At 33.7% G+C, this 26858-nt stretch overlaps 3 protein-coding genes and 1 long non-coding RNA gene across 4 annotated transcripts; 3 read left to right on the top strand and 1 right to left on the bottom strand.

The window, feature by feature from the left end:
- Nucleotides 221-2190, bottom strand: LOC104718979 (auxin-responsive protein IAA14). The gene is made up of 5 exons (XM_010436808.2): nucleotides 1854-2190; nucleotides 1507-1736; nucleotides 994-1129; nucleotides 592-653; nucleotides 221-482 (listed from the first exon to the last, which is right to left on the bottom strand). The coding sequence occupies exons 1-5, from the start codon at nucleotides 2072-2074 to the stop codon at nucleotides 445-447; spliced, it is 687 nt and encodes a 228-aa protein (XP_010435110.1). The 5' UTR covers nucleotides 2075-2190; the 3' UTR covers nucleotides 221-444.
- LOC104718978 lies at nucleotides 10893-14098 on the top strand. Its single transcript, XR_756486.1, has 3 exons — nucleotides 10893-13110; nucleotides 13194-13585; nucleotides 13700-14098. It is a non-coding gene; the product is annotated as an uncharacterized LOC104718978 (long non-coding RNA).
- Nucleotides 18726-19702, top strand: LOC104718977 (auxin-responsive protein IAA1). The gene is made up of 2 exons (XM_010436807.2): nucleotides 18726-19059; nucleotides 19157-19702. Exons 1-2 carry the CDS (start codon nucleotides 18896-18898, stop codon nucleotides 19512-19514), a joined length of 522 nt encoding a protein of 173 aa, XP_010435109.1. The 5' UTR covers nucleotides 18726-18895; the 3' UTR covers nucleotides 19515-19702.
- Nucleotides 19947-24581, top strand: LOC104732186 (acylamino-acid-releasing enzyme). The gene is made up of 18 exons (XM_010436806.2): nucleotides 19947-20105; nucleotides 20383-20564; nucleotides 20697-21000; nucleotides 21083-21307; nucleotides 21387-21584; nucleotides 21678-21749; nucleotides 21973-22111; nucleotides 22270-22421; nucleotides 22509-22591; nucleotides 22699-22817; nucleotides 22904-22982; nucleotides 23068-23248; nucleotides 23343-23403; nucleotides 23486-23608; nucleotides 23687-23878; nucleotides 23960-24028; nucleotides 24132-24208; nucleotides 24313-24581. Exons 1-18 carry the CDS (start codon nucleotides 19972-19974, stop codon nucleotides 24377-24379), a joined length of 2457 nt encoding a protein of 818 aa, XP_010435108.1. The 5' UTR covers nucleotides 19947-19971; the 3' UTR covers nucleotides 24380-24581.

Raw genomic sequence — 26858 nt, 5'->3', positions numbered from 1 at the left:
TCATAACTGAACAATATGATATTATTATAATTATTATTTCGAAAACAGTTTTTGTTCTATTTCTGATTTTAGAAAACCAATTATCAAACTATCTCTTGTAAAGGCTTTTCTGTTGGTTAAACAAATTTTACATTTCACAAGAAAATAATCCAACGTAAAACTTAACTATTATAAAATTGAATTTTGCATAAATGAAAACTCTATAGAATCAATATTACAATTACACATTAAAGTTTGATTTCTACTTAAGAGATGAAACATAAACACAGACATATTTAAACTTTCGACTTCTGATCAAATACAAATTTGTGACTTCTTTTTCGTAAACAATTCTAGTTCCCTATATACCCTTAATATTAAAAATTACAAACACATATGATCACAACGATACAAAATAAAAAAAAAAATCAAGAATCCATTATTGTCCTCATTTTTTTTCTTTGTTCAGGATCTGTTCTTGCACTTCTCCATTGCTCTTGGAGCTGAAACCCAATTGGGTAAAACAAAAGCAAGAACCATATATTGGATTATGAATTTTTAAGGAAACAGAAAAAAGGACACTCTAAGAACCGAACAATGAACAAAACGTACCAAGGCCAACTGCTTCGGATCCTTTCATAATGCGCAAACGTTTGCACGACTCGACAAACATCCTGAAATCGATAATATGGGTTGGTGACTAAAAACAGAAATCTATTGAAAGTCATATATAAATATACTTTAACGATAATAGTGAAAAGAAATTGATGTGCCAGCTACAAATGAGCTAACATATAAAATTTAAACATTTTATTTCAGTTCTCTGTCCCATGCCAACTTGTGCGTATTTTTAACACATGGATTTTGATTGTTCTTTGGTATTTCTTCCTAATGATTAATATCAATAATATATAATGGTCTTAGCAATTTAGAGAATACTTCTTATCTTTTGGATGGAAAACAATTATAAAGAGTGAGGCAACTATTGAAAGCAAGAAGATAAAGGAAACTCACGGCCAGGGGACATCACCAACGAGCATCCAGTCACCATCTTTATCCTCGTAGCTTGGAACATACTCGGAGCTGTTTAACAGATCCATCACTTTACTCTCGTTCATGAAATCTATCATTCCTTGTGCTCCATAACTCCCTTTAATCAATCAAAATCCAAAAGTTTATCATATTAGTTTAATAGCAAATAAATAGTACGACCTCACTGCCGATAGAAACAAAAAAGAATCAAGAGTATTGACTTCAACTGTTTGTATTTATATAGTTTGCGTTTACATGTGAAAATTTAGGTTATAGAAAATTTTTAAATCAAATCCTTTATCGAAAATTATTTTTTTGTAAACTATTTTTACAAAATGTAAACGCTAAAACATCATATAACGTTTAATTTGCGTTTAAAACTAACAGTTAATTTGTGTGTGTATGTCAGATGGTAAATATTTAAATATAGACGTACATCGTAAACGCAAAAGCACAAAAATTAATGATCTAAAACCTATGTTTGTAAATGCGTACCCATAGTAAAGGAGCTGAACATTTTGGCCAAGGCATCAGAGAGATCCTTGTAGCTGTTGTACATCTTGAGGTCAACCTTACGAAGATAAGGAGCTCCATCCATGGAAACCTTCACAAAGGCGACGGTTCCTCCAGCACTGCTCATTGCCTCATCCGGTTCGCCGTTCTTGTGATTAGCCATAACATTTTTACGGTAGTTCCTCACAGGTGGCCAACCCACCACTTGTGCTCTACATACAATATAAAAATCACAGACCCAATAATGTTATCATTTATGCATAGATGTCGTTAAAAAGTACTTTTGGTCTTCTTTTGAGAAATTTTGTAAATGTCTTAACAGAACTTACTTAGCAGGAGGCTTAGCAGGGTCTTTGAGGAGAGTCTTCTCTTTAATAGATCCAGCAACATTGAGATCCCCATGTCCTTGTTTGTTAGATTGAAGATTGAGTTTGAGATCAACGGTCTCAGAGAAGCCTCTCTTATTTCCAACACCCGACTTGGCCGGACTCTCCACGGTTTCAGTGCCTCCGGGGAGCCCAAGGCAGAGCTCCGTTTCCGTAAGGTTCATTTCTTCTCTCTTTCTTTGTTTTTGTTTCTTTCTCTCGTTATCTCTTTCTCTCTCTCTATTTTCTTGTTGGAGGTGAAGTTTGATAAGAGGGGAACAAGAAAAGGGTAATGAGAGAAGAGTCGATGATATAAGGAAGTGAGAGACTATAGCCTATAGACGGTAAAAAAAAAATCTGCGTTAACCCGCGATTAATTACTCACTTTCTGTAAGCAATCATTTAGTTGGAATAAAAACAAAGAACAATAACAATAGTAGGTGTATTGCGTATTTTATGTGCATATAAAAACCCAACATTTTCTTGATATGTGGGTTCCCAACACGTGGCCTTCTCCTAGATTTTACTTAGTAAAAATCTCACCATTCCTTGTCAAAAACCTGAAAAGTCTAAATTACGAATAAATAGGTGATAGATGATTATTGCGCCAGAGCTAAGCGTAGTGTAATGGAATGATAAATGATGACCTATTGAAAACTGGTTTACGTCGAAGACAGTAATATATGTCGTGGTGATGATTTTTATGGGTTGTTAAAACAATTAAAAAATTAAAAAAAATAATAAAATAATAAAATAAATAAGTTATTTAATTCTTTTTGACATAGCATATTGATTGTCAGATGAAAATGGAAACCATAGATGGTGACAGTTGGGGTGTCAACAAATAAGTATCAATTCATGTTTTTGTATATTCAACAATATATATATATATATATGTATGTATATAAATATATATATCTATTTACAGGAAAATATATGCTATAATATGAATTCTTTACACATATTAACATATGCATGCATATATTGTATTTAGGGTCTGAATGATGACTGCGTTCAAGGCGATCAAATTCGTCAGCGGTTTAGATCGTCCAAAAAATAAGGCGGCCAGCAGACCGCTGCGGACCAACTCTATTTTTATACAAAAATGGTTCGCAGTTGGTCCGCAACGGTTTTCTTTCTATTATCTTTAGACCGCACCACTGCGGACTGTATTTGATAAATGGTGAATAAAATGTGGTCTAATCCGCTGATAGATTTGTCCGTCCTGACCGCTACAACCATTCACATCCATAATGTAATTATAAAAATAGAGAATAAAATATAATTGAAGGAACTATTTCTGATTAAATTAGTTAAACTAAATAAAAATAAAATTAAAAATGATTTATCAAGAAGTAGAATTCATACAAATGTAAATACCTAATTAATATATACATGTGTCTATTAGATATTTTGTTGAATATATGAGTTCATCGGACTTCGACGTATTTATTATATATATAAGAACAATTTTCTTTTTGTCCGATCCAAACAAAACAGGATATACATATTTTGTTATTTGTTGTTTAATTTGGATCCGACAAAAAAAAATTGTTCTTATATTGAATCCTTATATATATGTCGTGTTTACAGTTTCCACTTATCCATAACCTTTCGACTAAGGTGACTCTGTTTTTCTTAGATGAATTGTATAAACTGACGTATAACAAGTCTGACATTAAAAATAATCGATATCACTATATATAGTTTGTAAGTGTAAGTATAATGGGATAACACATTCGTTTTTTTCCTTCTAACAATATCTTTGAATCCATAAAATCCAATTAATGAACTCGAATAATGCAGGTTAATCCTGCAAAATTAATAACAGTACACAATATAATTTTCATATATATTTCGTTTTTTTATAAACAGATATAGTATTTATTTTTTTCAAAATTCTATTAATTAGTTTAGAGTTTTCGTTATCATAATATACATAAATATGTATGAGGGAAATATATGTATATAGATATATATATATATATATTATATTTATATACGTAACAGAAAAGAATATTATACGTAAATTTATCAATCTCAAAGATTCGTGAAATAAATATTTAGGTTCTAAAAACATGTGTACTTCTATCAACATGTCTATTAATGTCTGTATTCACTTCTATGATTAATGTTTTTTCCTTTCTTTAATTGCCTACCAATTTGTTAACGTTGCCTCCATTGGTCAACTGTTCACGTATCACATCACATGTATAATTGTATACAGCAAGTAATATTGGGTGGTAAAAATTCCATTAATCGTATTTGGTCAACATTATTATATGATTAGTCGTATTTGGTCCTCAATGGCGTTCATATTAATTCGTATACTTTCGAAGTCAGCATCTGTGAAAGAGTTATGACCAACTAAGTTTAATCCTAATAAATTAAGATGTATAACAAATAATTAATGATGAAAACAATCTTTGTAAATATTAACTTCAATTTGGACCATCTCCTATCAACATCCTCCTTATTGTCCGTGAAATGATGAGGCAATTTTGGGAAAAATATGCTTGTTCAGTTGTCGATGAAATCATTATTAAAGTGCGTAGTTAATTTTAAAATAAACTTCTTTGCCGAACCTTCCAATCATGTGGTTCAAGTATAACCCACATGAACGTATAATTTATCCGACGGAAAGGGCGGGTTAGTGACTATATTTATTTGCATGCTTAATTTACTTTTTTTCCTTATTTTAGACGTATTATAGCCATATTCCATATCATTGAATTTAAGTTAATCATTAGATACCAAAAAAGAGAATAAGAATAAATAATTGTATCTATCTAACGGCCGATTTGAATATTCGAAGAGAAGCTCTATCTGTGGGTTGCATCTCTCCGAAATATTAGTCTCAGACCTTCCATAAGTTTGGAAATTTACTCTGAATTAACAAAATAAATAAATAAATAAATAAATAAAAATATAATGAGCCGTTTACAACTTATATAAAATTAAAGTGCACATGGATTAAAGGGGATGATTATTATTTTGGAGATAAAAGGATGATTATTTTTGTCTTCAGATACCTTATATATAAAACTCTGTACGATACCTAACCTTTTTAATAACCCAATAATGGATACTTTGCTTAAACAATATCCAGCAAAAATTGATATTCAAATCTGATGACAATATTAAAAGTAAATATATTAAGTAATAATAAATCAAGATCATGTCAGTTTAACATTATCGGTATAATATTGTCATCGTTCTTTTTTTTTTTTTTAGTATTAGCTAGTGTCTAAATAATTATTAATAAAATGTTAAATTTATTATATATCATTAAATCTGATCATAATACAAATGATATATACTTCTTCGTTTTTGTCAATAACATCATATATATGTGTTTTGGATCCATCAATTAATGTGTCATCACTAGAAAAAAATCATGCACCATATTTGTGGTAGACAGTTTAGCATTAATGATACTTAAGACCACACCGAATAAGTTAAACTACGTTGGAGATCTCTGGTACAATTTGTTTTCTGTAAACTACGTAATTTGTTGTTTTTCGATTTATTGAAAAATTAAATAAACTTTTTGTCAAACACTAGGTTATGAGCTTTAGTAAAAAATAGAACTAATTTAATTACTGTTAAATTGATGACACAATTCAACAAAGACATATATATATATATATATATATATATTGCTTTTGTCTTTCCCTTTTTTTTTTTTTGTTGCTAACCAAGAACAATCTAATAACCAAAACGATACTAATATTTGAAATCTTTAGAGGTCGGAATTTATATCATTTAATGCATGGAGTATGACCAAAAAACACTAATAGAAGATAGTCCTTGACTGATAACTCGATCTCCGACCTATATCCACACGAAAACACATCTTGCGTTGTCAAAGAACTATTCAACTGAATCCGGTGAAGATAGTGAGACAAGTCACATCCAGTTGGGGAAGAAATAAACATACCAAACCCTCAAAGGCTATGTTTTTGCCTTGTCAACTTCTCTCAGTCCCCCCATATGAACCCAGTGTATCTATCACTCCCACCATTCATTTTCTCTTTTATTTTATTGTTTTCTTTTTAGATTTTTAAAAACGTTTCTAAGATAATAGTATTAACAAGATGAAGATNTTTTTTTTTTTTTCTTTCTCTTGGAGCATCTTATTCGCGTTGGCCATCTTCCCAACCACAAATCCCTCTCTGCATGAACACCTTATGATAGATGCAGCAACATATGCACTTGTCCCTCGAATTAACGATCCTCATCAAATACTTTTGTTTTCTTCTTAATTGATTAGTAAATGCGTACGATTAGTTACGTTGTCTCCATGCAGATATGAATTGGGTTTTGTCTTTTGAATCTTATCTATTTCATTCAAGTTCTAAAAACTCGAAGCTGTAAATTTGGTGGACACTATTGATGTGGATATAATATGACGACGTGGATCTATTTTTAGTGTGGTAGGCTTCCGCTTGACTTTTAGCCATTAACTTATATATGTGCTTGTGGATTGTGGTAGTTGGCATGCATATCGCATTTAGTTGATATCGTACTGTATATATGTTATCCTTATATTGTTTTACTTACCATGTCTAAGCAAATGTAATTCTTACAAAACATTTGTGTGACTCACACTCATCTATGCTTTTAGTTCCAAAAAGGGTAAAGGTGCGGAATTTGGACTGTATATGTATACAAAAATATTACCCACATATTATCCAAAAATCGAAACGAAATATTTTGTTTATACATATATAATCCCCCCCTAGGACACCAGAAAATATCTACATCTAAAGTTCCCTCTATAATATACAATACATTGTTTGGTTTAGTTGGTTAAAGGTTTATTTATATAAAAATTCGCTATATGGTATAATTTAGGATTTGTGATATTTTGGTAGTTTTTAAAAACAAACTAGAAGTTAGCATCTTTTTTTCCAGAATTTCTTTTAAAATCATATATCATAGATCTTTTTATATAGAATAAGCAACTTAAATAATTTAGTTTGTTTGTCCAAAAAAAAAATTTAGTTTTAGTAACATGCATACACTAAAAAATAAAAGGATGGATGTCATGGAGTTATAAAAAAAAAATTACTTCAAAATAATTTTGTAGTTAGTAATACAATTTTTGTTTGAAAAAAAACCTATAATAATGATTCTATGCTAACTAGTAATTATAAAAGGAAACACATGCATATGTACAAGGTTTAGAGGCATGATTCTGCTTTTTTTTGTTTTTGTTTTTTTTTTTTTTCTGTTTTTCAATATTAATTTATCTCGGAAAAAGAAATGCTCAAGTGTTTACGTATACGTATATTAATGTACATACCACTCGTATATTTAGTACAAAAAAAAAAATGTTCAGTATAGTATTGATAAGGCAAGACTGGACAAGACGAGACAGGTCCAAACAAATTAGTGAATGATTGGTAGGACGAGATTTATGAGATGGTCCGGGTTATAATGTTAAGCCATTTTCATGAACATATACGTGTTGTTTTAATATGATATGCAAATCTCTTGTGGTCTCTCTGGTGACCACAACAGATTTCATTTGACCATATGATCTTCTATATAGCAATCAATTCACGTTTGGTATACAAATCCCTTATATATATGCCAAACAAAACAATTAATTCTTAAGTCTACCAAAATTAGATTTCAGATCAAGGTTCCAACTAATTTCAAGACTAACGTCCATTAGGGTTCATAGTTCATAGTTATTAGTTATCAGTTATCACATATTGGAAGATAGGCTAGTAGAAAGAGATCGTATAAATATTCAAATTAATTCATTACTTGAAATGTTATTCTTCATCATCCGAGAAAAAATATTCTAACATAAAGGATGAATTCATTAAATAAAAACATTATAAAAAGTTGTTCGGATCCTTTATAATACCCGATTGGATCTCGTCTTCAAGTAATACCCGTAAAACAAAACGAGTACCTGGATATACTAAACTCATAACGCCTTTAACATATACTATTTTCCTGTGTTTAATTGGATAATTCAGGTGTTCTCAGGTAATTTGAGTTTATTTCGATACAAAGTAACCCAAACCATAGTACTCCATAGATTTTTACTAATCATTTTAATATTTCCATTCGATTAAATTCAGAGTTTTCAGGTAATTCGACTAATTTCGAGTAGTTTGAAAATTAGATAGATTCACATTAAAAATACTCGTACCAAACAATATTTGAAAAACTATTGATTCATATCACATGTCCGTTCCCCAAACATCTTCACCTAAAATTAAAGTATCAAATGATTTTTTCTTTAGACATTTACATATTTTTCCTCTACCAATATTATTCCTCATCTTGGAAAAAATAATCTTATTTTAAAAAGTTATAATATGAAAGTATATATGAACAGACAAGAATATGACACTTTAATAAGTGAATATTAATGATAGATTAGCTACGAATTTATAAAGTTGATTCCGATTCTTATTATTTCCTTAGCAGAGATTAATATTTGTATTCAAATAAGTTCTTTTTCTAATAGCTGATATGTTTATTCAAAAAAATAGATGATATGTAGCGACGTAATTACAACATCTGAATTGTTTAATCAATATCCTGCTACTCAGTCACATTATGTAATTGTACTAACAGTTATATTTATTGTTTAGCTAGTGATTCAGTTAATTAGAATCACCTGTTCCAATAATAATAAATATAGAACAGCACCAATAGTGTTCTTGTAAGTGAAGTGAAGTCCTCATTTGGACCACTTTTAAGTTTCTTGGATCTGAAATATGTGAATAGGAACAACGCATTAATTCATACTTACATCAAAGTTTATATTGTTGTTTTTCAATATTATTTATTAATTAAAAATTCCTTACAAAGTCAAATTTTATTTTTATATCCTAGTGGTTAAAATTCTATTATTTGAAGATTAGTGTAAAGTTATAAAAAGGATTATAATGCAGAGGATTATAAACAAGGTCCTACATACGTTACAAACCATAGACATAATTAAGAGAATCTGGCACTGATAATATGATTCTTATTGTTGGTGGAACCAGAGACATCATATCACATGGTTATAGGACCATGGTAGGGGCTGACCATAGATAGGCACCTCCCTTTGCTTAAACATGTTTCAACGTATTATATACTTCTTCAGATAAAATTTCATATATTTTTTAATGACCGTGCATGGTAAAGTAGACCACAACTTACATTGTCAATTTATGTGGAAAATCTGATATAAACACATAACTAAGAAGTCATATATATGCAAATAAATATAAAGATTCAAATTCCACTTTACAAATATACTTCAAAATAAACTTTGCTGTGTATATTCAATGTTACAAAGACATGTGATTTTAATTTCATATGCGTTTATAAAACATGGGGTGTACTTTGACGAGACAAGAAAGTACCCTCCAAATAAATCTTAGACTCGTGAGTCGTGTTCAAGTTTGTAGCTCAATGCTCATAGTCATATAATATTGCTTCCCAATTTTCCATGGGTAATGGATGTACAGTATTTGAAAAACAGACACATTAGAAGAAGAAAACGAAATTAAAGAGAAACTCTTATAAATGTTTACGTCGATTTAGTATATTACCTTTTATCGGAAAAAAATGATTTCGTCGATCATTCCAAACTGTCCAAAATTCATACAGCCTTTTATAAAACTAATATGGCCCAATGCAAAAATCAAATCTAAGATGAACGGGCCATTTCCCTAAGAGGATACTTTGTTTGTTCCCAAAAAAAAAAATGTAAGATATATGTTAGCATTATTCCAAAAATCTTACGTTTTGTTTTCGTTTTCGTCTATTTTTTCTTTTTATTTTCTAAAAAAATGTTTTCTTTGTTTTACAGTTAAAAGCAACTGAATTACAAATCTTAAACAGATCAAACGTCAGAAATACAAGTTTACAAATGTTTCTTTGCTTTAATTTGTCTCGGTAAGTCAAATGGAGCCACCGTGTAAATGAGGTTCGTACCTATTTACACGGTGAAATAAGAAAGACATACCGTAATCCGTATCTATCGGTTTTCTGTCGGTTAAGTATCTATACATTACGGTAAATTATTTAAGTACTCTTTTTGACGAATTTAAAGCTCTTGGTAATTCCGTCAGTTATTCCTTGCTTTGAAACTTGTTTTATTTTTAGTCAAAGTAAAATATCTACTTTTATTTCACTACATAAAGAAATGTCCATAGTTTTTATACAAATGAAATGGGGCAAGAAAGAAAAAGGAAATTAAAATGAAATGGTTGGCCATTTTTGATATACCGACAATATTTTAAATTTTAATCATTTTGAAAGCACTACTTTATTCATAAGCATTATAAAGCATATATACAACTTTTGAAAAATCTATTTGAGTGTTCGTTTTCCACATCTATATATTAGTTCATTCTTATTTATTCTAGGTCGGTGTCCACGCTTGAGTGCAAGTTTCTTTTTTCAATTATTGTTGTACTAATTTTATGTTACGTTGATATGTAAACTTTAGATATTATATATTAATAGGCCAAATTCTTGAAAATTTGAATCTGAAGTTTCTCTTAAATTCTTAATTAGCCAGAAATGGTACATAAAAACAACAATCACTGAATTATTTTTCTGTCTATATATGTATCTGAAATTGAAAAGAGATGGTGTTATAAAGACTTACGTTGAATTAGGGTTTACTGTGAATTTCTAACTCAAAAAACAATTGAGAATAAGTGGAGAGGTTTTAATTATTTATATACCACTTCATAATTTTTTCTACTATTAATGTGGGACTTATTACACACTACAAGAATTTGGGTTTTTGATAGCATCAAATGTGCGATTTAATTTTCTTTATGTTGGAGCTATGATAGCTTTTCTTATAGCTATGCTATTAATGACTTACCAATGAATTTATGATAGTGTTTATAAAAGTGAAACGCTATTATAGGTTTTCTCTAGAAAACTAAACCCCAACATATAAAGCTATAAAGTTTTTTAATATATCCTATTAAAACGCTATCTTATGGTTGGCAGATAGTCAAACTTTTGGCTCCAACATAAAAAAAATTAAGTCTCTTTTCTCTACTGTTCGACAATTTGCCTTTTCCTCTTGTCACTCTTTTCTTCTTCCCCTTTTCATTTGTTACTCTTTCGTTCTCTTTTCTTCCATTTGCCCAGAAAATCTATCGCTTTTGTCCAGAAAATCTCTTTTCAAAATCCCACTTTGTGTTAAAACACAAAACAAATCTCACTTCGTAATCTCACTCTCTCTTCGCAATTTTCTAAGTTATAGTCCTCGTCCAGCTCAAAGTTGTTGTTTTTATGGTTTTTGTTTCAATGAGAGTTTCGAGGGATTCAAATTCGTTAGGGTTCTCCTTTCGATGGGTTCACTTTTGTTAGGGTTTTGCTTCAAATTGAGTTTTCTAACTATTTAGAGTTTTTATTTAATTTTAGGTTTCCGACTTAGGGTTTTCGATGGGTTCAATTTTGTTAGGATTTTGCTTCAAATAGAGTTTTCACAAGATTTAGGGTTCTATTTCAATTTGGGTTTTCGATTTAGTGTTTTCGACTTCGTATTCACATTGAACATGTTTGTTTATGTTGTGTGAATCTATGATGTCTACTTTTCAGACATTTGAGTTTATCTAATTGACATGTAATTCATTGTTTATGCAGATCGATTTAAGACATACGAAGAACTATCAGTTAGTAATTGGCATTGTGATTTTCAAGTTTATTTGTTATTTGAGTGTTTGATTGATGATGAACTAATTATCACACTTGAATATAAAATTGGTGGTTATTTTTCTAACATGGACAAGGCTTGGGTTTGGCTTCCAAGGTGTGCATTTCTTTGTTATTGATGTTGTTGTCTTTTCTTAGTTATAGTGATTCTAAATATTGAAAGTGTGTTACATGTTAACTTAATTACAAGGCTAGCCTTGAGTATGGGGAAGTAGCTAGTAATTTTGTCTATTCATCAAAAAAGAGATTAGGTGATCCTGTTGACATGTTGTGTCCCCTGCATTGATTGTCATAATGTCTGCCATCAACGAATAGACACAATGTTAGATCATATAGTGATTAGAGAGATGGATCAGAAGTATAAGATGAATACATGTTGGAGTAAACATGGAGACATTAGGGATCAGAAGACAGTTGATGTTCAGACATCTGACTTTGAGGCTTAGGACTTGATTAGGACTGCATTCTTTGCAAGTGGAGGAAAAATGCAGTGTCAGGGAAACGATGGAGATCATCGGGATGAGTTTGAAATTAAAGCTGAATCTTAATTTAGGGAAAGTTGAAGGATGCTGAAAGTCAACTCTACTCGACATGTCCCAACTATACTAAGGTGTCTACAATCATGGTTCTCTACCACATTAAAGTTAAAAGTGGTTTATCTGAAAAAATGTTTAGATAAAAAAAGATTGCTAAGGATTGGCGTTGGCATTTCAACAATGCTAGTGAAGATGGTACAATACGACGCCCAGTTGACTCATTGACTTTGTCTCAAGTGAAGGATAAATGGTCACAGTTTTCAGCTGAACCAAGGAATCTTCGACTTGGCCTTTCTACAGATGAGATGAATCCTTTCGCCATGCAGAACACCAAGTATAGTACATGGCCAGTGATGTTAGTCAACTATAACATGCCTCCGACTATGTGTATGAAGGTTGAGAATATCATGTTGACAATGTTGATTCCTGGACCAACTGCACCAAGCAATAACATTGATGTTTATCTTACACTTCTGATAGATGATCTAAATGATTTGTGGGAAGATGGTATTGAGGTTTATGACTGACTCATGAAGGAGACTTTCACACTTAGAGTTATACTATTGTGGAGTATCAGTGACTATCCAACTTTAGGAACATTATCTGAATGTAAAGTGAAGGGGGAACAAGGTTGTAATATATGTGGCAAGGACACTACATAAATGGTTGAAGTATAGTCTAAAGCATGTTTATTTTAGGAAACAGGAAGCGTTTCAGGCCTCGACATCCTTATAGACGAAAAAGCATGGTTTGAGAATACTATTGAAGATGGAACTGTGAACAGAATCCAAGCTGGGTCTGACATACTCAATACACTTAAGGACTTTAAGAATGATTTTGGAAGACCTTTGGATAAGAAAGGTAAGAGAAGTAGAACCGATTTATGTGATGAGGATGCAAATTCATAAGAAGAATATGAAGAAGATACAGATCAATGGCGGTGGAAGAGTCGATCAATTTTCTTCTAGTTGGCTTATTGGAAGGTTAGTATTTACTGATTTGCTATTATATGAGTACTATTTATATCTTATTTCTTTGAGCTAACTTTAATTTTCTTGTCTGATAGGATATGCCTGTCCGTCACAACACTGATGTGATGCATGTTGAAAAAAACATATCTGATGCATTATTATCGACTCTTATGCAAAGTGTCAAATCAAAAGATGGCTTGAAAGCACGAAAGGATTTGGAAGATATAGGGATCAGAACATACTTACACACCGAGGTATTGGTTGCCTCTGATCCAAAAGAAAATTTGAACAATATAACACTATGTCCGAATGCTGTTGTTGTTAAGGCTGATATGGTGGTTAAAAGTGATACCTTTTGTGGAGAACAACTACTGATATGTCATTCATGAGTGATTCACTTAATGCAAACATTGTTTGGCCTATTCAGAAGACATAATTTATAAATATAACACCGCTAGAGGAAGCACCAAACAGATCAGCACCTACGGTATGTAACTATTTATTGTATTTTACTTGATTCAAATATATTTCATGGCTTGGGAGTTGTGAACGTTGGTGCATGCATGTGATAGAATCCTAATAAAATATTTTGAAATTACAGAGTCTAAGTAACACATCCACTACCAATAAAGTTGCAAAGAAAATTTGTCTTTTGCTAAATCTCCAAAACTCTGGTAGCATAGTTCCAGTTGCAGAAGGGCAAGTTTGTTCGATCAATCCAGCAGACGTAGTCCATTTTGTTCCCTTAGGTCCAAATGCTAGCAAGGTCTGGGTAGAAGTTTCAAAGATTGGAGATGCAAAAGTGTGGAGACCAAATTCAGAAATCCAATTCATTTCCGACGCAATAGGCACTATACTATAGCTTGGCCTGCTAATAGACTCATATTGCTCTGAACATGATCATGAACTATACTTGAGTTACTTTGTCTTTAGTTGCTATGAACTTGGTATGTTGTACTATTTCGGATGTTTATGACAATAATATTTTCTCCTTCGTATATTAGCTATATTGACTGTCAAGGACAACCCAGAATGCACAGGGAAATATTACAAATTAATAATATATAAAAAGAAAAAAATGTAGTGAATGCTATTGTCACAATTTATTAACGATATGAATGCTAATTATTTGTAGCTAAACAACTGTGCTGATATTAAATATAATGTAGTAGACAAAAAACCGCTATAATATTTGAGTTTAGATAGCACAACAGAAAGCGCTATCTAAAGTGGTCGAGCTATTATTGCGGGCAATATGATAGCGTTTTTAATAACGCTATCTTAATATTTGTTGTGTTATTAAAACCAAAATTCTTGTACTGACACTACACCCCTCCCCCTCATGCTCAGGCATGACCATCTGAAACATGGACATATGTGGTGATATATCATGGTTTTTACGGTTTTTAACTATGATATAAATGTATTTTTAGAGTCTTTTGATTTGCTTTTAGGGTCTTTTTAGTCTTTGTAGGACTATGTACCATTTGACATGGATGAGAGCATAATGGAGCAAATTGGAGTGATTTGGAGCACATTTGAACATTGAGGCTGAAGCTTGGAGACGATCTCAGATGATGGTGTCGATCGACATCGCATTGGTGTTGCTTGACACCCTTTGCGACACAAGAAGAAACCCGAGTTTCTCAAGTTCTAACGTTACAAAGTTACCCTAAAGTTTTCCTTAATTGGAACATAAGTGTCCGTATATATATATATATATATATATATAGACTTTTTGGGTTTTAGAAACCCTTATCTTTTATTTTTATAGCAACTTTTGAGAGAGACATTCATAAAGCTTTGGACAGACAAGTCAGAACTCATCCTGTTGAGAGAGATTTCAAACTCCTTTACTCTGTTATTCTATGACTTAGTGCAGTTTATTCAGCTTATGATGTGTCATTCATTGATTATGTCTAAGTAATCAGCTTGTTAGGTTTAGGGTATCTCATTAGAGATTTTATGGTTTGTTGAATTGATTATTGATTGAGATTCTTTATCTTTTTGTTCTTCTTAGGTTGTTCTTAAGATTACTTCTTGATATATCACCTAAAATTAATAACTAGTGATAATTAATTTAAACCGAGAGTTTGATTGATTTTCAATAAAATCTTCGGTGAGAAAAATTACTTTATACAAAAATATTTTTTTTTTTTTTTTAATTTTGTGAGCAATCTAAACTTGATTTCAAAGCTGGTTTTATTCTTGGATTTTACAAAGAGATTTGGATATCTGGTTTTAAACTTAAATAAGATTTCCAGTAAGAAATGGTATATTTTACAATTGTGTTTATAGTTTAAGAACGGTGTTTTAATTGTTTGAATCATGTTTAATTTATTGATTTAATAACATGTGTTTCCTGAGAATTTTTCTATCCCTAGCTCTTATTCATTCTGAATTTACAAAACTTTTATTTACTTTTGCGTTGTAATTTAAATACACACTATTATGTTTAGCGTAATCATAAAACTCTGCAATCTATTGTGTGATTTTGAGTCTATTAGTACTTCTAGGGTATTACAATTTGAGCTTATCATGTGGCAATAACATCCACAGGGTGACCTAATAATCAGATGACTCTAATACCCTATAAAATTGTTAAATTAGGGTGTACTGTGTATTCTAACTCAAAATCAATTGGTAATAAATGGAGAGGCTTTAACCTTTTATATATTACTTCATAATTTATCTCACTACTAACGTGTATAACTGCCATTAATGACTTAACACCACTTTCTTAAATGCAACTCATAGATCTCGTTCCAAGTAAGGATTGTCTTTGACAAAGTGAAAGGCTAATAGTCTTGGTCAAGAAAATCCCTTGCGTTCACCTATTAATGAGCATTTGCAGTTCAGAGTTTCCACGATATTTTCAAGATGGTACATTGGCTTCTCGGGCTGCCCCTATAAGAGTTGACAGTATACAAACCGAGTATAGAAAAAGAGGTTTAAAGATGACACACATGCATTTCTTAAGGTATGGTGTGTGTAGATGATTTGAATTACGACTTCGATGTTCGTGGCTCAACTTTTTGTCCTTTCTATTATTTCATTTGGACCATACCTTTTCAATACATTACAAATTTTTGCGAAGATATCACACAAGTGCAAAATGTACCTTATACATCTGTAACATGTCACATTCATAGTTTAAAAACGAATGCAAAACTACAACTTATGCTTGCTTCTACCTCAGTTCACACAACGAATTTGTGAGAAAGAAAATTTAAAACCAAAATTCTTTTATTATAATTTCTTGGTTTGAGAGCTTAAGACTGAAAAAAAAAATTGGGGGGNGGGGGGGGGGGGGGGGGTATGAGTAATATAATAATGTTAACTTTCCAAAAAAATCAGCTTTTTTCAAATTGGAATAACAGAAAATTATGAAGATAGTCTACATTTTAATCAATACAATAAAACTTTTTGGTTTTTCACCAGGTGGTGACAGCTCAGCTTTTGTACTGAAGAAGAGACTGACACATCAGAAAAAATTTGTAACCAATTAAATTATAACAATTAATACAACTCATCTTTTTTTGCTAAGAGGGGCAATCGATTTCTTCTTCTTTCTATCACCCAATTTTAATATTGTTTTCTTCTTTAGCCGAAGACGATGGTAGTAGCGGCGGAAGTCTTAGCAGATTCGTCGGGAAGATTAACTCAAGTATTCGTAGCTCTCATACATATTGGCCTCTCGACAAAGCCACCTCCCTCCTACTTTTCGTTTCTAGGTAACATAATTCTATTATTTTATGTTTCTTAATTTTGGGGATTAAGAAAGATCTCTAGGCTGTGAATTTGAGATGGGGCTATGTGTTTGAAACTTGAAATTGAAGGAGATCGGAGGTAACATGTAAATTTTAGTCAATCGGAGGTACCATGTACATTTTAGTCAACACCACCAGAATCTGTAAATTTTGACTAAAAGTAATATGAATACTTTGATTTGTTACACATATTGATCATGGTTAGGGAGTCTGGTGATCCCGCACCTAATATAGTTGAACACAGACATGGTTTAACTCCTCCATTGAAAGATGCTCAAAAGAGAACATTTCGTATGTATGTGCATTTACTATTATCAATCTGTCAACTAAGCTTCCCAATTACACATATGATCATGTTTTTCCCCAATTATTCTTGGATGCATGATTTTGGCTCATTAGTTTTTGTTTTCTTTCTGCTTTGAGGACGATTTGGGGATTAGTTGTTTATTGAAAGAGTGTGTTGTACTGTGATGAACGAGAGTGTTACAATGAGTTTTTTTTTTTATGCCTTTTCAAGAACTAGGTTCTCAACACCATGTTCTGTTTTTAATTTCTTTGTTAGGTAACAGAGATACGAAACAAGATTTGGACATCCAAGTTCCAAAGAAGAAGAAGAAAGACTTGATTGTTGCTGTCTAGAAGGAGAAAACTGAGAAAACGGTACCGAATTAGCTAGAACCTAGCAGTTCTATGACAACCCGTCCAGTGGATCCCACAAGCCTCAATGCTAGCTGCCCAATGGACCGTCTGCGGACCTCACCAGCCTCACTGCTAGTCGTCCCAACGGACCCCAAGCTGGCCCTGCAGGGCATCGATCCTAACCCATCATTTCTCGAACCCTGGTCTTCACCTTTTAACAACCTTCCCACATGACAAGCTGTCACCAATTGATCTGCAGGTCAATTGGTGACAGCTTGTCCTGTGGGAAGGTTGTTAAAGGGTGAGGACCAGGGTTCGATGAATGTTTGGCGCACCAATAACCTATTGGTGGATTGGGATAGCCACACTGATGGGTTAGGATCGATGCCCTACAGAGCCAGCTTGGGGTATGTTGGGGCGGCTAGCAGTGAGGCTAGTGGGGTCCACCGGACGGGTTGTCATATAAAAATTGATTTTTATGTAACAGCCCGTCTTGTGGACCCCACTAGCCTCACTGCTAGCTGCCCCAACGAACCGTCCACGGACCCCACTAGCCTCACTGCTAGCCGTCCCAACGGACTCCAAGCTGGCCATGCAGAGCATCGATCCTAACCCATCATTGTGGACATCCCAATCCACCAGTAGGTTATTGGTGCGCCAGACGTTCCTCGAATCCTGGTATTGGATGCCTCACTACTAACCATACTCCTTATGTTTCATAATATATAATGTTTTAGAGAAAAAATTTCGTTTCAGAATATATATGATGTTTTCAAGTTTCTATGCCATTTCAAAATTAGTTTAATATTTTTTATCAGTATTGTTTTTGATTAGTTGAACTTCTTACTATTTTCTCATGCACCGAGTACTATCCAATCTAAACTTTACAAAATATAAATTAGATATTTATTGAATCAAACCGAATAAACGAATAGTTACGAAAACCAAAAACCTACCGTGATCGTGTGGTATAGAGGTCAAAAAGTCATCTTTACCTTCTCTTTTACTCGTTTGACCGTAAGAGAAAGAAACGGCTAGGATCTCGCGTACGCAACTGGCGGAGACAAATCATGACCGTTGAAAATAAGAAAGAAGCCGCGTCCAAAAATCTTTGTGTCCCACCTTTGTCCCCTTGCCTCTAGCTTGCCTCCTCATGCTCCCCGACAACGTCATAATTCCCATCTCTCTCTCTTTAACCCTAATTCCAAAGCAACTTCGTTATATAAATCTCTCTCTCTCCCTCACCATTTCACAAACACACAAAGCAAACTTCATCACATTTCAAGGATCTTACTTATCACAAACCCCAAGAACAAGAGAAGAAGTAGATCAAGAGTTAAAAAAGAGACTTTAATAGTTGAAACAAACAACAAGTATAGTGAGAGAATATGGCGTATGAAGAAGTCATCAATGGGCTTAACCTTAAGGACACCGAGCTTCGTTTGGGATTGCCCGGAACAGAAGAACAACAACTGGAAGTTTCTTGCGTCAGAAGCAACAAGCGCAAGAACAGCGACTCAAGAGAAGAATCTGCTCCTGTTCCTCCTTCCAAGTAAGTTGAGATCTGAATTGAATTAGCATTTTTATTCAAATCTCTTGATATAGATCTCTTAGTGTACTGATGATGAATCTTGTTTTGTAAACTTCAGAACACAAATCGTCGGTTGGCCTCCAGTGAGATCTAACCGTAAGATCAACAACAACAACAACAAAAACGTTAGTTATGTGAAAGTAAGCGTGGACGGAGCTCCATATCTCCGTAAGATAGACCTCAAGATGTACAAAAACTACCCAGAGCTTCTCAAGGCACTCGAGAACATGTTCAAGTTCACAGTAGGTGAATACTCCGAGAGAGAAGGCTACAAAAAGGGATCTGGATTTGTACCGACTTATGAAGACAAGGATGGAGATTGGATGTTGGTCGGTGATGTTCCATGGGACATGTTCTCTTCATCTTGCCAAAAACTCAGAATCATGAAAGGATCTGAAGCTCCTTGTTCCTTATGATCCCTGCCCTTTTAGTTGGCTTTGATCATCAAGTTTCCTACTTTATTTTAGAGATCTTTTAGACATAAAAAATGTAAAGAAAGAAAAAAGAGAAAGAGAGAGAGTTATGTACAATAGGGATGCAAATACTATATAGCCTGTTAATTATGTAAAGATCAGTTTTGATTATACAAAGTTTATATGTATCATGCTCAAGATAAACCAAACATTATGCACAGACCTGTACTGTCTCTGTGACTAATGAACCATTTAGACATCAAACTCAAAGCTTCTAAAGATATGTGGTGGTTACATTTGAGCTTCATTGTTCTCTATACTATATAATACAAACATCATTAACTAATAAAATTTGGGAAATAGTGAAAAGATATAAAATTTTGGATTAAGAAATGTGGGAAATTTAATGGATACCAACATCGAAAGTTTCGGACTTTATTTGTTTTGTTTTTAATATAAGATGGCGAGAATCTTTACACACCCACCAATCAGTTGCTTCACCAAATTGGGATTTGACTTGAGCTCTTCTCATCGTCATCTTCGTCGCCTTCATTTCCGACCTACGTTCATCACTCTATCACCCACTCAATCTCCGTAAGCTCTTCTTCTCTTTCAATCTCTGTGTTTTTGTTTGTGTTGGCACGGATTAAGCATCGTTGATGGTGTTGCTTTGATGGGTATCGTCTATTTGATCGTTTTCAATCCGAAAGTTCACTCCTTTGATTGTTTTATCGTATGTTCTGTTTTTGACGAATTTGGAGCAAATTTTATCTGTTTCGAACTGGATAGGTTTGAAATTATAAATGATTAATCTGATTACTGGACTCGTTTTGCAATCATTTATTAGAGATTTATGAGATACTTGTTTCAGTTGCAAGAATTGGATTCGAAGATTTGTAGCCATGGATTCATCTGGAACTGATTCGGCTAAAGAATTGCATGTTGGTTTGGATTCAACTACTGAGGAAGAGTATGCCACACAGTCAAAGCTACTTAAAGAGTTCATAAATATTCCCAGCATTGACAAAGCTTGGATTGTCAACTCTGATTCTGGTAACTTGGGACATTGGAATCAAGATTTTCAAGCGTTTTGTTGTTGAGTATGAATCATCTGACCAGATGAAATGATGATTCACTTTATTGTAATGGGATAAGTTTGAAGTGTTTGAAAACTTTTTACTGCAGGTCCTCAGGCAATGTTGGCCTTGAGTCAAGCAAACCTTTTGGCTAATAAAAGGAAGAAGTTTATGTTGTCGGGTCATATCTCGAAAGAAAGTAATCAGTCTGTTAACTTTCACTGGGCGCCATTTCCCATCGAGATGACTGGTGCATCAGCTTTTATCCCATCTCCATCGGGTCTGAAGCTCCTTGTGATTCGAAACCCTGAAAACGAATCTCCTACAAAGTTTGAGATATGGAATTCGTCTCAGCTAGAGAAGGAGTTCCATATTCCACAGAAAGTTCATGGCTCTGTATACGTTGATGGATGGTATGGCACTTTTTGTTTTGGCTATTTTAACGACAAGTTCTTGTTGAAGTATAAAAATTAGTAATGCTTATGTATGATGTAGGTTTGAAGGGATCTCTTGGAATTCTGATGAGACTCGTGTTGCCTATGTCGCTGAGGAACCATCTCGTCCAAAGCCTACATTTGATCATTTAGGTTATTACAAGAAAGGGAACTCGTTGGACAAGGATATTGGAAGCTGGAAAGGTGAAGGGGATTGGGAAGAGGAATGGGGAGAAGCATATGCTGGAAAAAGGCAGCCTGCGCTGTTTGTTATCGATGTTGACAGGTATTCCTCAATCTCTTCATAAGAAAAGAACATTTACTTATACTTTATCTGATGGTTGTTTCTCTTTTTCTGTTAACAGTGGAGAGGTCAAGCCAATCAAAGGAATTCCTAGATCGATAAGTGTTGGACAGGTTGTTTGGAGTCCAAACAGTAATGGATCAGCTCAATATTTGGTTTTTGCTGGGTGGTTGGGAGATAAAAGAAAGTTAGGTATTAAGTACTGCTACAACAGACCTTGTGCCATATACGGAATTAAGTTCGTATCGGATGAACCAAAGTGAGTTGGTGACTTCTGTAACTACTAAGAGACATCTTAATCATTACTAATTTCCTATAACTACTATAGAGTTTGTGTTTACTTGTGTTTCAGAGATGATGCAAACGGATTCCCTATACATAATTTGACTAAGAGCATAAGCAGCGGTTTTTGTCCTCGGTTCAGGTTTACATCTTATGAAGTTTTTTTTCCTTGCTTCTTAAGTTATGTATTTGCTAAGAGTATTTTTGTTTTCCTTGTTACTCTGTTTATAACTGAGCGTTCTTACACAACTTTTATTAAACAGTTCCCTTATATTTTGCGGTATTTATTTGCAATGTTTGTTTTAGTTATGACCTGTTACAACTTACAAATTTACTCTAGTCACCATACATTCCTTCCCTCGCAGCAAAGATGGCAAATTTCTTGTGTTTGTATCTGCAAAGACCGCTGTTGATTCTGGGGCGCATTGGGCAACCGAGTCACTTCACAGGATTGATTGGCCAAGTGATGGGAAACTTCCTGAGTCAACAATTATCATTGACGTGGTGAGATTATTCGGAACTTTTTCTCTCTTTATAAGCCAATAAGAGCTTCAAATATTTTTGGGTTGACCACTTTTTGTTTGTTAGAGATGTATAACTCTTTCCACACAATCATATTTGTTATGTTATTTGATGATATTCAAATATATCTTATATTGCAGATTGAAGTTGTAAATTGTCCTGAAGATGGTTGTTTCCCTGGGCTCTATGTTACTGGCCTTCTGAGTGATCCGTGGCTGTCAGATGGACATAGCCTTATGTTTTCTACCTATTGGCGGAGTTGTCGAGCGATACTCAGCGTAAATTTGCTAAGGTGACTGTTGAATTAATATGGAAAGTTTCAGAATTTTCTCCTGCTGCTGTGCTAACTGATGAAATATATATCTTGAGAATATTACAGCGGTGAAGTGTCACGTGCTAGCCCTGATGATTCAGATTATTCGTGGAGCGCTCTTGCGCTAGATGGTGATAATATAGTTGCTGGTAAAATGTTTTGAGCAAGTTCTTAAATCTCAGTTACTAGCTGCCACAATTTTACCTTCATGACACACCAGACTTGTAACAACAATTTTTTTAATTTTTCTGACTAGTGTCTAGCAGTCCAGTGGGTGTTCCTGAAATCAAGTATGGAAAGAAAGTTCTCGATGCAGCTGGGAAGCATTCATGGCAGTGGTTGAATGTTCAAAACCCGATCAGATGCTCTGAAAAGGTCAAAGCATATATTGCCGCCAGACCTTTTTGATTTAAACGATGTTAGGCTTTATTCTCATATATCTTTTGTTTTAATTGCGGCAGGTTATGTCAGGGCTTTCATCTCTTCAGTTCAAAATTCTAAAAGTACCAGTTAGTGATGATTCTGAAGGTCTTACTGAAGGTAATTTACACTTAATTTTGATTTTGACAAAAACTATTTGTTTTCTTGACTGTGGCCCTGAATACTCTGTTATTGTTTATGGCAGGGGCCAAAAACCCTATTGAAGCTATATATGTATCATCCTCCAAGTCTAAGGAGAATGGGAAATGCGATCCCTTAATTGCTGTTCTTCATGGAGGTCCTCATTCTGTTGCACCTTGCAGCTTCTCCAGGAATATGGCCTATCTCTCCTCAATTGGATACAGTCAGCTGATTGTAAATTACAGGTTTACTTACGAGAGCGTACAGCTCCAAAATTCCACTAGTTCATCAACCTTTTAGAGATCCTAACTTGGTATTGGTGACTCATTTGATTTGAAGGGGTTCATTGGGATATGGGGAAGATGCTTTGCAGTCTCTACCTGGCAAAGTTGGATCGCAGGTATTTACTATATGCGCCTGTATTGTCATTTTTCTTCTTTCTGACCTTCACTCTGCTTGATTGATAATCTTCTCTGACGCAGGACGTGAAAGATGTGCTCACGGCTGTAGACCATGCCATCAAATTGGGACTCGCAGACCCGTCTAAAATAACCGTGCTAGGTGGTTCTCATGGTGGGTTTTTGACCACTCACTTGATTGGCCAGGTACTGCAGTTACTTTACCTCAGTATTGATGGCACTGGATTAGTATTCATCATCCTTATAACAAACTTTTTTCTGTAGGCCCCGGATAAATTTGTGGCAGCAGCTGCAAGGAATCCTGTATGCAACTTAGCGTCAATGGTTGGGATTACAGATATACCTGATTGGTGTTTCGTTGAAGCCTATGGGGACCAGACCCACTATACAGAAGCCCCCTCACCTGAAGATCTTTTTCGGTTTCATCAAATGTCTCCTATATCACACATCTCAAAGGTCAGACCAACCTTTAATCCGGTTCTTCAGGACGTTTGAAAACATTTAATGATTCTTCTTCTTGTGTATTTACTTCTGCAGGTGAAAACACCTACATTGTTTCTTTTGGGAACTCAGGATCTCCGTGTTCCCATATCAAACGGATTTCAAGTAAGATCCTTTTTAGTTTTGGAAGAATCTTCAACTTGTTTCAAGTTTGCAAACTCAAACTCGTTGGTAATGGTGTTTAATCTGGTGTTCTTGATTTGTATAGTACGTGAGGGCGTTGAAGGAGAAAGGAGTTGAGGTTAAAGTTCTAGTATTTCCCAATGACAATCATCCCCTAGACAGGTAAAAACCAAAGCCTGTCAATTTTGTTGTTCATAGTTAAAACTTAAATCATCTCTGTGTGAAAGTTTGAAACATGTGTTTGCGTCTTGTGATTGTGTATGCAGACCACAGACGGATTTTGAAAGCTTTCTCAACATTGCTGTCTGGTTCAACAAGTACTGCAAGCTGTGAACACCTGATATTTTCGAATACCGAGTTTGTTTTCTTAAAAAATCGGAATGGAAAGAGTCGAAAGAATAATCATTTGGTTTTCACCAATCTTAGATTGCTTGCAGCAAAGACTGCGACTTTATGGTTTCATGTCATAAACCTTTGAAAATTAAGTGGTTTAAGAGGTTCTTTTATGCAATGAAAACACATGAGGGAAGAAAAATAAACGGCTAAAAACTTTAAGGCTTTGATTTTGTTTACACACAATGCATGAGTTTGCAGAAACGGAAGGTTGCGGTTAGTAACGTACGGTATTGAACTCAACTGACTATGGAGCCGGAAACGGATGTAATTGTATTGTTGAGTGGCACTAACATGTGTCATAACATATAAATAAACACGAATAACATAGTATTGTGATTAAATAATCAAACAATGTAATGCTTTCATCTTTGAAAAAATTATCAAGAAATGGGATGGAATACAAGGTACTTGTTCCAACTTGTGGAGTTTTCAGATTGATTCTTCTTCAATCTAAACGATATTTTTGCGGATGTCGACACCAAAAGAACTCCTGATTACATATTCTTACGAACTATTATATGTGTATGTAATTATGTATATGTTTACATATATATACATTTTTTTTTAACTACTTTCATTTCATACTTTAAACCAAACAGGGTACCGGTTACAACAGGAGCGTCTCCTTAAGAGTAACACCTACAAAACAAAAAACATACAACAACCGCACAGCACCAAACTACTACCAGAGCACATTATTATGAAAAGTCCCAAACCACGTCACTAGTTCAGTATCTCCTCGAGGCCTTGAAACACGACCTGGTCCTTGAGTTCTTGAGAATGGTTTAAGTGTGCTTTCTAATGATGAGTTTGATCTCTTCAATATAGACATTCCGGACGTGATGAAGCATTATGCAAGTCTTGAGTTCATTTCCTTCCAGAGAATGTATCGGCTAAACGAAGAATCATAGCCACATTCTTGTCTCTACAAGGACTCACTTCAACCATATTAATCCATCCTGAAACAATATAGTAATAATATCTCCAAACTTCTGTAAAGAAATCACAATCAAAGAACTCATCATGTAGATCACATAAGAGGCACGCTGAAGGAACTACCAATCCCTAATGTATGAGTTTGTCACTCGTAGTTAACCTGTGTCTTGCCACTATCCAAGTAACGAAGGCATGTTTTGGAATCCTTCCCTTGAACCACACATATTCATACCAATCCACCGTTTTCCCTGAGGGATTTAAATATTCCCACCAGGTTCTGGCCGTTGAGAACCTCTGAAGCTTCACTTTGTCCCACTTTCCATAAGTACAAATCATTCTCCCCATCCTCATGCAGGTGCACCACAGCATGTATATATATATATATATATATATATATATATATATATATCTTTTTTTTTGACAGCATGTATATATACAAGTACAGTATTTATATATACATAATTTTGTGTGTGTGTGTGTGTGTGTGTGTTTAATTTGGTAATCAAGTTGACATGAATAAATGGTAGGAAAAATATATTTTGTTATTTTACGTCAACAGCATAACATGCATCATGAATTACATGTCAATATTCTGCTTTTGAATTAGCTTTAAGGATTATTAGAAACTTTGTAGTACTCATCAATCACTATTCTCATTTTTGTATATTTATATGTGTCAAGAACATAGATAAAACTAAAACCATTACTTAGATGTATTAGTTAATTACTATAACTTAAAGATTTTAGTGATATTATGAGGCGAACGACTGTGTGACAAAGAAGCTGACAAAAAAATGACAAGAGGAAAATGCTTGAAGAGAAATTGGCTAATGCTCAAAGCATCATATATATGTATGAACATGACTAAAGTAAACTCATTCATATTTCATTCGCTATGTGAGAAATGAATGAACGTTGATGTTTTAGATTATTAAACCAAATTATCATATTTAAAATCGGATTGAATCGTTGGGCTATGTAAGCGTGGTAAAAAAAGATAAGATAGTGACATTCATGACTTCGCTGAAAGTTTCTTTAAAGCACGATGGACATGCTTTTAAAGCACGATGGACTTCGCTGACATTCATGAACAAGATCTTACCATGGAATGAACTCTCTCTGAGATAAAAACATCATCGATGGTTGCCGAGACCAATTCATCTTATATAAACTAGCCGATTTTGGACTCTCTAGATCTTCTCCGGTTGATGGTGAATCTTATGTATCAACAATCGTTGCAGGAACACCTGGTTACTTAGACCCTGAGTGAGTAATCAATCAGTTATCATAATCATAAAAATTTATGAATTGTAACATCTATAGTTAATATTTTGTTTTAGGTACTATGGAACAAATTTGCTAAGTGAGAAGACTGATGTGTATAGCTTTGGGGTTGTTTTATTAGAAATCATCACAAACCAACCTGTGATTGATTCAAACCGGGTGAAAGCACATATTACTGAATGGATTGGATTCATAC

The sequence above is a fragment of the Camelina sativa genome, chromosome 10 (genome assembly GCF_000633955.1).
Source record: "Camelina sativa cultivar DH55 chromosome 10, Cs, whole genome shotgun sequence".
NCBI classification, from domain to species: domain Eukaryota; kingdom Viridiplantae; phylum Streptophyta; class Magnoliopsida; order Brassicales; family Brassicaceae; genus Camelina; species Camelina sativa.
This window is presented reverse-complemented; position numbering and strand designations above follow the sequence as displayed.

Excerpts from the sequence above, each read along its gene's own strand:
- LOC104718979 (XM_010436808.2), bottom strand. The coding sequence starts at position 2,074 with ATGAACCTTACGGAAACGGAGCTCTGCCTTGGGCTCCCCGGAGGCACT. Across the intron at positions 654-993 it reads GTTGGTGATGTCCCCTGGCC|GATGTTTGTCGAGTCGTGCA; the intron begins GTGAGTTTCCTT and ends TATCGATTTCAG. Across the intron at positions 483-591 it reads ATCCGAAGCAGTTGGCCTTG|CTCCAAGAGCAATGGAGAAG; the intron begins GTACGTTTTGTT and ends ATTGGGTTTCAG.
- LOC104718977 (XM_010436807.2), top strand. The coding sequence starts at position 18,896 with ATGGCGTATGAAGAAGTCATCAATGGGCTTAACCTTAAGGACACCGAG. Across the intron at positions 19,060-19,156 it reads GCTCCTGTTCCTCCTTCCAA|AACACAAATCGTCGGTTGGC; the intron begins GTAAGTTGAGAT and ends TGTAAACTTCAG.
- LOC104732186 (XM_010436806.2), top strand. The coding sequence starts at position 19,972 with ATGGCGAGAATCTTTACACACCCACCAATCAGTTGCTTCACCAAATTG. Across the intron at positions 21,308-21,386 it reads TTTGTTATCGATGTTGACAG|TGGAGAGGTCAAGCCAATCA; the intron begins GTATTCCTCAAT and ends TTCTGTTAACAG. Across the intron at positions 23,249-23,342 it reads CAGCTGATTGTAAATTACAG|GGGTTCATTGGGATATGGGG; the intron begins GTTTACTTACGA and ends TTTGATTTGAAG.